This window comes from Colletotrichum orchidophilum (assembly GCF_001831195.1).
Source record: "Colletotrichum orchidophilum strain IMI 309357 chromosome Unknown Scaffold_122.1, whole genome shotgun sequence".
Lineage (NCBI taxonomy): Eukaryota > Fungi > Ascomycota > Sordariomycetes > Glomerellales > Glomerellaceae > Colletotrichum > Colletotrichum orchidophilum.
The window spans coordinates 21,399-35,449 of record NW_019173078.1 but is presented as its reverse complement, the minus strand read 5'-3'; the positions used below and the strand labels follow the sequence as shown (position 1 = coordinate 35,449).

The 14,051-nt window shown below is 17.0% G+C and overlaps 1 protein-coding gene across 1 annotated transcript; it reads left to right on the top strand.

Annotated features, from left to right (window-relative positions):
- Positions 1 to 9,171: 9,171 nt before the first annotated feature.
- Positions 9,172 to 9,375, top strand: CORC01_11349 (uncharacterized protein; the record flags this gene model as incomplete). The annotated part of the gene is made up of 1 exon (XM_022622974.1): positions 9,172 to 9,375. A coding segment is annotated over one exon (204 nt), but the record flags the coding sequence as incomplete, so codon positions are not given.
- Between the last annotated feature and the right edge of the window lie 4,676 nt (positions 9,376 to 14,051).

Sequence of the window (14,051 nt, the reverse complement as noted above, 5' to 3'; positions counted from 1 at the left end):
TAGTAAATATATAAACGTAATAGAGTAACCGCCGTTTTTTACCGTTTAATTTATTAATAGCTTTTTATTAAAGTCGGTAACCCGGCTTTAATCTTAGTTATTTAAAGGATTTTTTAGCATATTAATAATATTAATATAGGTCTTTTCCTAAGCTAGATTCTAATTAGTACTATTTTTAATATTTTTTCTTTTTTTTTTTTTTTATTAAATTTCGGGAGGTAGTGGTTTTATTTTTGCTAAAGGTTTTTAATAATTTAGGCAATTAATTTATTATAATTAACGTTTTTCTTTTATACTCGGGATTCCTATTAATTTAATAATTAAAAAGTTACTAATTTTAAAAGGAATTATAAAAGTTTTATTTTTTTATTTATATAGTCCTTTTCCCGGCTCTTTTCTTATAGTTTTTAATGGCCTTAGACGCGTTCGTTATGTCTTTTTTACTAGTCCAGGAGTCATACTCTAAGGGCTAGCTTATCTACTTAATTAAATAAAAACGCCCGTCTTTAATATTTTTATAATTAATTACTTTATTTAATTCTTATTTTACTTCCTCGTCTTTTAAATTAAATATAAATAAGGGTTTATTACTATTATAAATTCGCTATCCTTTTAAAAAACTAATAGGAAAAATATTATAAAATCTAAAATATTTTTTAAGTAAAGTAAGGCAATACGTTTATTTTTTTATTTTTTTTAATATATAAAAAGGTTTTATAAATTTAAAAAATAACTTTTATTATTTAATTTTGAACTTAAAGTTCTGAGTAAATAAAGAGACGAGTTAACCCCTATAAAATTCTTAAGGTTAATAGCGGTTATTATAACTTTTTTATAACTTTTTTATAGCTTTTTATTAAAACTTTTTTATCCTAATTTTTAATTAATTTAACTTCTTAAGACGGTCTTAAATATTTTATGTTTCTTTTTTAAAAATCTCGTTTTTAAGATTACGTTTAAAATCTAAATAATAACTTAATAACGCTTTAAAAAGGGCCTCGCTAATAGTTGCGTTTTTAATATTATTATAAATAAATTAAGCCGTTATTAATAACGCTATTTAATTATTTTAATTATTATTAATAAAGTAATGAAGGTATTATTTTAAAGTTTTATTTATTATTTCGGTTTATTTATTTATTTACGAGTAAAAAGCCGTAAAAAGGCGCCGTTTTATTTTACTATAATAATATAAATTAAACTAAACTTAATTAATAAATAATAATCCTTTATTATTAATAATACCTCTTAGCATCCTATAGACCAGCTTAACCTTATTATAAAATAGCTCTATTAAATCTATTATAGTTATTATAGTATTAACGGTAAAAAATAAGTAGTATTTAATAAAACGGTTTATAATAACTAAGATTTTATTATATATTTAGGTTCTATTCTATAATAACGGTAACCCTATAATTATATTTATAAAAATCTTTTAAAACGGCCCTTTTAGAAGAGGTAAGGATTTTAAGTTCCTATAAAGCTTATATCGTTTAATTTTAATAAAATAATATACTTTATAATTATTAATATATTCGCTTATATCCCTATTTAAATTAATTTATTAAAACTTCCGTTTAATAAATTCTAAAGTTTTCTTCCTTTTAAAATAATTAATTAATAAATTATCGTAATATAAATATAAAATCTTAGCTTTTAAAAAAGCTTTTTAAAGTACGAAAAATTGATTTTTAAAATGTAATAAGTTATTATAAAGCCTTTAGTTCTTAAATAGTTTTTCGTTTTTTAACCGTAATTAGAGCCGTTTATACTCCTAGTCGCTTTATTATAGCGACTTAATAATTTATTTTAAAGTTTCATTTATAAATAGGTTATAAACCTTTTTTATCTCTAAAAACTTCCGAGCTTAATTTTACATTAAGGTTTAAATACGGACTCTTTTAATTTTTAATTAATTTATTTAGTATTTTTAAAAAAGATAAACCTTTTTAATTATATTTAATAAAAGCTTTAAATCCGGCACGGCTTTGTTATAATAATCTAGCTTTTTAGACGGCCTATCGGTAGGGTTTCTTTTCTTAAACCGATATATAATAATAAAATCGTAGAGTATTAAATATATATATTAACGAGCTTATTTACTTATAATATAGGTTTAATTTATAAATAAGCTTAGGTTTTAATAATTAATTAAAACCTTTATAAAAATAATAGAACCTTTTATATAATATTATTAAGTTTTAAAAGATTTTATAATAGCGTATATTTCCTAATTTAAGGTCCCTTAGTTTAGTTTAACGCTTTTAAACTTTTTAGATTAGAAAGTAATAAGGTATTATCTCTTATTAAATTATTTTTAAAAAAAGATCCTAAAAGCTACGTAATTTAAAGCGTTTATTTTTATCTTTATTAGTAATCCGCTAACGAAATATTTTAATAAAAACGTTAATTAAAAAGCTTATTAAAAGATTTTAAAAGCGAGTATTACTTTCTTATTTAATTAAATATTCTTAACTTTTTTACTATTTTTATTTTTTTTAAAAAAGTTTATAAAAGGCTTAATTATTTATAAATATTTATAAATAAACTTTTGATAGAAATTATAAAATTTAAAAAATACTTATATTTTTCGAAAGGTTTAAAGTATAGGTTATAAAGAGATCGTTTTTATTTAATTAAAGGTTATAAAAACGCCTTTAGTTAATAAAATAAATCTTAAAAACTTTATCTTTTTTTAATAAAAAGTATATTTTAATAGATTAATATAAAATTAAGTTTTCTATAACTTATTTATAATTTAAAATAAGTAATTTATATAAGTATCCCTATTTTCTAAAAAAATAAGGGTTTTATTTAAATATATAATATAAAATATATTAATAAGCCTTTTTAAAACTATATTAATATAATTTTAAAATATAGCTAGCGTATTTATTAAATTAAAAAATATAATTAAATATTTATATAATTTATAATGGGTGCGGAAAGCTATTTTCTATTCGTTTTTTTTATAAATACGGATCTAATAATAAGCCTTTTTTAGGTTTAATTTAGAAAAGTATTATAACTTAGTAATCCGGTTTAAGGTTTTTAAAATAAAAGGTAAAAGGTAGCGGTTCTTTATTATAACTTTAATTAATCCCCGATAATTTATATATAAATAAAGATTTTTATTTTTTTTAAAAATAAAAATAACTAAGGCGCCGGTAAGACTTTTAAAAAATCGGATTTTTTTTTTTAAACTCGGCGTTAATATATTTTTAAAATATTTAAAACTCGTAAAGAGAGAAAAAGTAAATAGGATTTTAAAAGGGTTCTTTTTTTTTTATAATCTTAATATAATAATCAATAGATTTTAATAAAATAAATATAATAGCCTTAATTATATTAAAAATATCGGAAACGGAAGATAATTTTAAAAATAAAAGTAAAAGGTCTAAGCCTTTCGCCTCTTTTTTATTTAGTAATAAAAATAATTTCGGTAGCGTAACGATAATATAAATATAAATAATTTATTAAGCCTTTTTAATAAAGCAAAAGGACTTGAGAAACTTTTAGTGCTTTTATTTTATTTTAAATTATTATTATCGCTTAACCTTATTAAAATAGATATCTTAGTCTATAATAGTAATTATAAAGAGGAGGATAAGATTTTTATTTAAATAAAGGTCCCGATTTATGGCGACGTAAGCTTAAGCAAAAGACCTAATAGTCCCTTTTAAATTTATAATAATTAAGGGGATAATATATATTCTATATATAAAAATACGAAGCTGCCTAATAGCTTTTAATAAAAAAGGGGTTAATTTAGTTTAATTAAATCCGAATTCCTTTATAAAAAAATACGAAACTAAATTATATTTAGCATCGGTATTTAAATTATAAAATATTTATAAAATACTTTTAGAGCCTTTGGCCTATATAAAAATATAGAAACGAATATAAATCTTTAATAAAAAAAACGAGGGAGTATAAGGACTTATTTTTTTTTAAAGCTTTTTTTTAAAAAATAATCCTTTATATTAACTTTTTAAATAATAAAAGAACCTTTGTTTTTCCTTTATTTATTCTTCTTTTTATTTAAATAGGAATTAGCTAAATATTCGGTATTATTATAAATATAATATCGTAACGGTTTCTTATCTTTTTTTATTTAAAGTTCGGAAGCGTTATTGATAAAGGTTAAGGCTTATGTTATAGAATTAAAGTTAGGTTTATTTTTATTACGGTTTTAACGTTTTTTATTTAATTCTTAATTATCGTTGTTTTTATTTAGCTTCTTTTTTTTCTTTTAACTTATAGCTTATTATATTTAATCGGTTATAGCTATTATTTCGGCTTTAATTTTAAAAAGAATAAAATTAAATTTATAAATACTTTATTAAAATTTATTTAATAACTTAACATAAAAAAAAAACGTACGTTTTTTTTTAAAAAGAATAGTAAACTCCTTTTTAAAAAAGCGGAAGTAAATATTAAAGTTAATAAGATTTTAAAAAAAATTTTAATAAGCTTAGATAATATTTTATATAATTTTAAGCTTGTAGTATATAGCGTTTTATAATAAAAATCGAGTTTATTTTAAAAAATAATCGAAATCTAAAGCTTCGTCGGCTTAATTATTTAATAATTCCTTAATATATTAAGACTATCTCGCCTGGTAATTAACGTCTATATAATTAAAAATAAAAACGATCTTCGTAATATTGGAACGAAATTTATAAAACGTATTTAAAAAGGCTTAATTAATATCTAAAATTTAATCGTTTTGATAAGAAAAAGTAACCTTTTTTATAAACTTTTTAATATTTTTAATTTTAATTTCCTTATAATTAAGAAGAGAATTGTTATTAAAGCGATTCCGTCGATTTAAAGCCTTAACGATTTTTTTTATTAAAACGTTTTATTATAAAAAAGTTAAATACGATTATTATAAAGCTTCCTTAAGTTAAGCGATACGCCTTTTAAATACGGATTTAGTATCGTTATATTAAATATTTAACCCTGTTTTTGCCGGGTTTTTTATAAATATTCCGCCCGGCTTAATAATAACGTTATTAAAAAAACCGCCTCCCCCGATCGTTTTATTATTTATATAGAATACTATTTTTATAAATAATCGTAAATAAAAGATTTAAAATTATAATAAGTAAGTTAATTAAATATAAAAATAATACTTTTAAAAAGTAGGTTTAGTATTAAATAAAAACTAAATCTTAGCCTTTTGCTACTAAGTAGCGAGAAGCTAACTAAAAAAAGCCCTTTTTAGTTAAAACGGGGCCCGAATAGTCTGTGGCGTTTTACGCCACACTGACCCTGTGACAGATTAAACGATTAAACATAAAAGTAATATTCGTTTTATTTTAATAACGTTTTTAAAAACGACTAAAAACTAAAATAAAAAAAGACCTTTTTTAATTAAAAAACGAAATTAATAAAAAAATAAATCTAATTTATAAACCTTAAATATTAAAAAAACGTTATTAATAATATATTAAGGAACTAAGCGAGGCTTATTATATAATAAACGCTTATATTCCTTAATATTTAATTATAAAAATAATCCTTATTATTTTATAATAATAAATAAATAAATAGTTTAAAATAATAACGAAGGACGATATACTCCGTTTAAAATAAAACTTTCTTATATTTAAAAAAACTATAAAACTAAATAACTTAAATAAAGAAATTACCGATAATATATTTAAAGAATTTAATATTAAAAAACTAAATTATAACCCCTTTTTAAATAATATATAGGTATTAAATTATAAATAGTTTATAAATTAATAATCGCTTTATAACTTAAACGAACCTCGCGACGTTACTTAACAACGAGCTTAGTTAAAAATCGATTATAAAATATTATTTAATATTAATAATTTTATTATTAAAAAAGAAGCCGATTTAGATAAATAATTAAAATAATAAGAATCTATAAGCTTTTAAAAAGAACTAAATTAGCTTACTAAAGATTTAAAAAACTATTTACATAACCGATATATTTTAAATATATAATCTAATATTAAAATATTTAAAAATTATAAATTATTTTTTAAACGAAAAGAACCTATTAATAAAAAAATAAACGATATTTGCGATATTATTAACGTACTATATTTATTTATTAAAAAATAAAAATATCTTAATTTAATAATTAATTCGAACGGCTTATAAAAAAAAACGGGCACTAGCCTTCGAGACGTTAAAAAACTAAATACGTTAATTATAAAAGAATAACGAAAAATAATTGAAATAAATATATTTTTATATTTTATAATATTCCTTAATAAAAAATATTTATAAATTAAATTTTAAATAAATAAATACGATATAAACGCTATTATTAATAACGGCGCTTAGGGAATTTTTATCTTATTAAAAATACTAAATAAATATAACTTATTATAAATATAGAAAATATAATTATATACTTTATAAATAATAAAAAGAGAATAAGTTAAGTATAATAATAAATATATTAATTAAAAGACTATATACTTCACGATATATATTAATAATTAAGTAAAATAATTAAAATAGGATATTTTAAAAATTAAAAATCTCGTAATTACGAAAATATAATTTATAAATAAATTAAAAAACCGGCTAATTTTATTAAATAAACTAAATTATTAAATAACTTAAAGTAAAAGGTTTAAATAAATCTTACGTAATACTTAACAAATAAAAATAAACTAAATATATCGCTTTTATTAAAATAATAAAACTTATTAAGATATTTATATTTAATACGGACGATTAAAAATCGTACTTATTTTAAATTATATTTAAAAAGTACCGGATTTATATAAAACTATTTATTTTAAAAAAAAAATAAGATTATTAGAATATAATAGCTAAAATATAAACATCGAATTAAAAAAAAATATAATTTAAATTCTATTTACTATACTTTATAAATTAATTTAAACGTAACGAACTAAATAAATATATTAATAATAGATTTAAAAAGGGTTATATTAAACTATTATCCTCTTTAATAAAAATATTAATCTTTTTTATATTTAAAAAAAAATAAAAAAAAGCTTAGATTTATAATTAATTATAAAAGACTTAATAAAATTATTAAAAAAAATTATTATTTATTACCTTTTATTATAGAATTCAAAGAAATATTATACGGAGTTTAATAATTTATTATAATAAGCTTTAAAAAAGTATTTAACTAAATTAAAATTAAAAAAATAAATAAATAAAAAACGGTATTCTAAACTTATAAAAGACTTTATAAATATTTAATTATACTTTTCGGATTTATTAATATACCCGTTATATTTTAAATAATAATTAATTATATATTTAAAGAGTATATTAAGATTTTTATAATCGTTTATTTTAATAATATCCTTATCTTTTCCCTTAATTTCGAGACGTATAAAAAACACGTTTATATAATATTTTAAAAACTTTAAAACATAAAGCTCTTTATTAAACTTAATAAATACGAATTCTATATATAAAAAATAGATTTCCTTAGCTATATAATTACGTTAAGATAAATTTATATATAAATATTTAAAATAATAGTAATTAAAAACTAGCTTATATTTATTAATATTAAAAACGTATAGTTATTCTTAAAACTTATTAATTTTTATTAACGATTTTTAAAAGACTACGTTAATATTATTAAACTTTTTAATAATTTAATAAAAAAATATAATTTTTATTTAAGATAAAAAATATAAAAAAGCTTTTAATAAAATTAAAAACTTAGTTATTTTAGAATTAATAATTATAATCCCGGATTTAAAAAAACTATTTAAAGTTAAAATTAATGCCTCGGATTTCGTTATAAAAGTTATTTTAAAATAACGAGATTAATAAAAAACTTTACTTTTATATATTTTATTTTAAACCGTTTTATAAAATAAAATTAAATTAATAAATTTATTATAAAAAATTAATAACTATTATTAAAACTTTTAAAAAATAAAGACTATAGCTTTTAAATATTAAATATGAAATTATTATTTATATAAATTATAAAAACTTTATAAATTTTATAATAAATAAAAATCTAAATAAATAATAAATTAAATAAAGCGAATTCCTATTTAAGTTTAATTTCTAAATTATTTATTAAAAAGGTTTTAAAAATAGTAAAATAAACGCTTTTAATAAACGACTTAATTACGAAATTATAATCTTTAAAAAAATATAAGTAATCTTTAAATACGACAATAACGATAATTTTATACTTATTATAAAACTTTTTATAATAACTAAAAAAGTTAATATTAACCTATTTAAAAAAAATAATTCTTAAACTTATTATAAAAATTTATAATATTTAAGTATATAATTATTAAAATATTATAAAAATATAAAAATAAATTCGTTAATATTATAATAAAATTATTATAAAAATAAAAGTCGCTAAAATTATTAAAAACTACGATATTTATAAAAAAGATAAAAACAGCCCCTATAAGCCTTATAAAAAGCTATAATTATTACCAATATTATTAAAAATATAATATTTAATTTCTTAAGATTTTATTATTAAATTATTAAAATTTAAAGAACTATTTATAAATATATAGTACGATAGTATTTTAATTATCGTCGACCGACTTATTAAATTTCCTTATTTTATATTATGTAAAAAAATAAATAATATTAAAAAATAATATATACTTTTTTTTAAAATAGTTATTATTAACTACGGTTTATTTAAAGAAATAATTTTTAATAAAAATAAGCTATTTATTATTAAATTTTAAAATTTTTTAATCTCGTAATTTAATATAAACTATGAATTATTAACTTTTTTTCACTTATAAATTAATAAATAAATTAAAAAAATTAATTAAATTCTTAAAATATACTTCCGTTATTATATAAATTATAACTAAAATAATTAAATATTATTATTATTAATAGTTTAGTTTATATATAATAGCGTAGTTAATAAAAATATAAAAGAATCCCTTTTTTATTTTAATTATGGATTTTAATTAATTATATATAAAAAAGCACATAAAAAATTATAAACTATAAAAGCCATTATAAACGTAAATAAACTTAAGAAAATCTAAAAAAAAAAGCCTTTTTAAACCTTAAGTTTATACGATAGTATATAAAAGAATACGCTAATAGATTAAAAATTAATAAATTAATTTAAAAAAAGGAAATAATATATACTTCTTTTACTATCATATTAAAACGAAGCGATTAAATAATAAATTAAATTATAAAAAACTTAAACTTTTTAAAATTATTAAAAAGGTTTTACTAATTAATTTTAAATTAAAACTCTTAGATACGATACGATACTATTTAGTTTTTTATATCTTACTCCTTAAGCTAATACCTAAAGGCTTATATACTAAAAATCGTATTATTATTAAACTTAACGAATTAAAATACGAAGTTAAATAAATTATCGACTACCGAAAAGGATAATAAAAATATTTTATTAAATAAAAAAATTATAGATATAAAAATAATATATAAAAACCCGTTATGAACTTTTAAAACTTTTAATAACTCTTTAAAAACTATTAGAAAACGGAATTAATAGTTTTAAAAACGCGAACTCGTTATTAAGCCCGAAAAAAGACATATCTATATTATTAAAAACCTATATAAACTACAATTCCTTAATATACTTTACTAATTAGCCGCATATATTAATTAGCCGCGCACTTTTTCTATAACGCGCTCTATTCCTAGCTATTTAAACTTTTAATATATAATAATTTAATAACTATAATATTAATTTATATTAAAAAAATAAGATTATTTTTATGATTAAAGCGATCTAAGCTATACGCGTTATAAGTTAAAAATTTAATATACGATACGCTATAAAAATATACGATATTTCTAAAAAATATTTTATATAATAAAATAAATAATCAATTACGCCGCGACCAAATCTAACTTTAACGATATAAACTCGATCCGATTAAAAAAAAAATACTTTTTTAATACGTTATTAAATAGGATTTTAAAAGATTTTTTTTATAATTTATTAATATAAAAGATATAATTAATCTTTTGTTGCCGGCTAGGAATGTAAAAACGTAGTTCTTATAGTCTAAAGTGCTTATCCTTTTAAAAGGATTTTTTATAAACTAACTAAGTAAATATACCGTTTAAGGGCGCTTAGGAAATAAGTTAATAGGCGTGTTTAAATAGGTATTACCTTAGCTATACATAGTTATACGCTAGACCTCTTACGATATACCCCTTTAATTACGAAGCTATTTATAATTAAATCGTACATATAAATCTTTTTTATACCCTTTTTAAATAAATATAAAGATAATTAATAAAAAAAAGTAGGTTTAATAAAAGGAATTTATTAAAAATAATAATCTTATATTATTTTATAAATAATAGCGTTATAATATGCTTATATAAGCGTGTTATTATTATTATTATATATATTTATTAATAAATAAATTATTATTAGGTCGGTCGTTAAGTTATTACTTAAGCGGGCTAATAAATAATAAAAATACTTTTTTTTTATTATTCGCTTTTTTATTAAATTTTTTTTTTTTAATTTTTTTATAAATTGTTTTTATAAGTCTTTTAAATTAATTTTTAGCTTTACGTAACTCTTTTTTAATATTAATAAATTATAATATAGTAATTAAATATATATATATATATATATAATAACTAGTATTACCCTTATTAAATAGGCCGCCGCTAAGCGCGCCTAGGCCGCTTACGCTATTAAGGCTAAAAAGGCCGCTATTTACGCTACTACCGCTATTAAATACGCTATTAATTCTACTATTATTAAAAAAGCCGCCGACGCTATTATTAAACCCGTTATTAAAAAAGAAGCTAATAAGCTCGTTAATAAGGGTTTTAAAAACTTTAAAAAAGAAATAAAAAAGAAAAAGGAATTATGAAACTTTAATAATCTTTACTTTATTAACTTTAAAAAAAAAGAACTTTTATATTAAAAGCTTAAATAGCGGGCCGAAAAGGCGAGCCGTAAGGCTATTTTTAATAACGCTTTTAAAAAGGCCGTCGTTAAAGCTTATAAATTTTTTTTTTAAATTTTTTAAAATATTATTTTTAATATATTTAAATAGTTTATAAAGAGAAAAAAGGTATTAATATTTATATTATTTTTATTAAAGTAGCTAAATCTTTAGTTAAGACTAGGGTTAATACGGCTTTATTTATAATTATATTTAAAAATAAAGCTAAAGGTAAGGCTATTATAATAAAAAAGAGTATAAAAAAAGAGTTTAGTATTTTAAATCTCGTTTTTTATATCTTTTATTTCGCTTTAATAAAGTTTAGTAAGGGTATTAGAGCGTATTATACGTATTTTATTATTATAAAAGAGGCCTCTCGTATTAAAAGTAAGTGCGCCGAGTGCTCCTAAAACGGTTATGCTTATGTTACTATTTTCCGTATCCGTTATTACTAGTCTAATTATTTATTTATTATCGTAATAGACTATATAGGGGGCTTTTAAATTAAATACGAGGTTACGAAAAAGTCTTCGTAGCGTTATTATCTCCTTAGTAGTTTCTTATAAATAAAAAAGTTTTATTCTAGTTATAAAGGTTATTATTATTAGTTATTTAGACGCTTTTTATTAAATTAAACTATTAAAAAGTATTATAATATACTTTTATAATAACCTTTTTATAACTTTATTGTTTATAAATAAAGTATTGTTAATTATAAATAAAGGTAAGTTATAATTAAGTTTTTAATTTATTTTAACTTTTTATACGCCGTAGTAAATCGTTAAATGGCGTATTTTATATAGATATTTAATAATTTAATTTATTACTTAAAAGTGCTTAAGATTTAGGTTTTTGAGATATTTAAATAGCATTAAAACCGTTTATATATAATTTAAACATATTAATATTAAAATATAAAAGACCGATCTTATTTTTTTTTAATATATTTTTATTTATATAGGGAAAAATTAGTTTTTATATATTTTAAATTACTTATAAATAATAATATAGCCGGATAAATATTATTTATAAAGTCGAACTTTTTAATTATATTTCTTATATAAGCATCGTATATAAAATAGATTTTTTTATTTTTTTTATTTTATATAATCTAAACTTTTAAATAATATTTTATAAATCTTTTATTTTATAATTCGTATACTATTTTTATAATATTAATAATAATAGCCGTATATTATTTATAATTTTTATAAAAAAATATAAAAACATCGTTTATATAAAAAATAATAATAATTTTATAGTTCAGATTTTAATATATATAAAGATTTTTAGTTATTAAAAATAGGCCTAAGCTTTTAAATATATTTAAAAACGTTTTATATTATAAATAAAGCGTATTATAAAGTTCGTATAAAGTTTTTTTAAATTAAACGTATTTTTTATCAATTTTAAATTTATTTAAAAGTTTATAAATAATTAGTTTATTATATTTATTAATTTTTGTATTTAGGAAGGCGTTTATAATATTATATTAAAATAATTTTAAATTGAACTGCGTTATTAAGGCTATTATTAGTTTAAAAGTCTTAGCCGTAAGTATTATTATATATATATTATAAATCATAGTTAATTATAAGTCGTTATAAACGTAAATCCGTATTTTATAATATTTAAATTTATTATATTAATCGAGTTTATATATAAATATTTATTTTAATAGAAATAGTTTTATATACGTTTTTAAATAATTAATAACTATTTAGGTTTTTTTTTTAATTTTTTTAATTTTTTATAAACTATTTTAATAAAAAGCTTTTATAAATAATTTGAAAATTTAAAAAGTTTTTTTTTAGTTTTTTAAAACTTTTAAAAGATTATTAGTATATATTATTTTTTAATTAGTAATTAAATTATGTTTAATTTAATTATTTTATATTACGGTTTATAGTATTTTATAAAGTATATGGTGTATAAGATTATAATTATAATATTATATTTTTTAATTAAAGAGGTAAGTTTATAAGAGATCCTAATTTAGGCTATTTAAAATCCGTTTTTTATATTTTTTAATTACTTAGCGAAATTATATATAATTATAAAGTTTATTATTATTTTTTAAATCTATACGCTTTTATATATAAACGGTTTATATATTTTTACCGTTTCTCTTTATTTTTTTTTAATATAATTTACTAAAGTAATATTAATAATTATATTTTTAGTTTATTTAGTTTTTTTTATAATATTAAGTTTAGGTACTCGGCTTTGTTATTATTATTAAATATTATTTTTAAATTATTAATTATTTATATATTTTATAATATAAGTCTTAGGTTTTTAAATTCCGTAATAGTTAGTTTTTTATTTATAATTATCGATATACTTTTAATATTAAAGGTTTATTTAAAAGTCTTTAATTATTATTTTTTTTTTAAAAAGCTATTTTAAACATTTTAATATTTTTTAGTATAAAAACTATAATTTAAATTAATTAAATAAGTATTTCGAATTTAATAATTTTTTTAAATAAGCTCGTTTTCGTTTATATTTAAAACGCTTAAGAGTTTAAAAATAATACTTATAATATTTATAAATTTTTAAATATTATTAATAATTAAGTTAATTATAATTATAAATAATATTTTTATAATACTTTTTTTTAAATAAAAAGTAATTTTATTAAAATATATAATATATATAATTATTACTTATTTAAATATAAAAACTTAAATTTTATATAAATTATAAATATTTATTATATATTTAATAAAATATTTAATATACTCTTACGGAAATATTTTATAATATTTTTTTTAAATTTTCTTTTACCATTTTTTAAAAATAAATAAATTTTATAATTTTAAATATAAAAGTTTTTTTAATATAAATTTAAATTTTATATTATTTTATAAATAAATTTAAATATTTATTATTTAAAATACTATTTAAATTATTTTTTTTATTTAATTAAGCGATTTTTAAATTATATTTTAATATAATAAAATATTATAAAAAAATATTTTTATTAATATATATATTTATTTTATAAACTTTTTAAAAATTTAATTATTAATTTTATTTTAATATTTTTAATAATCGTTTTTTTTTATACGCTTATTTTTTTTATTAGTTTTTTTATATATATAAAAA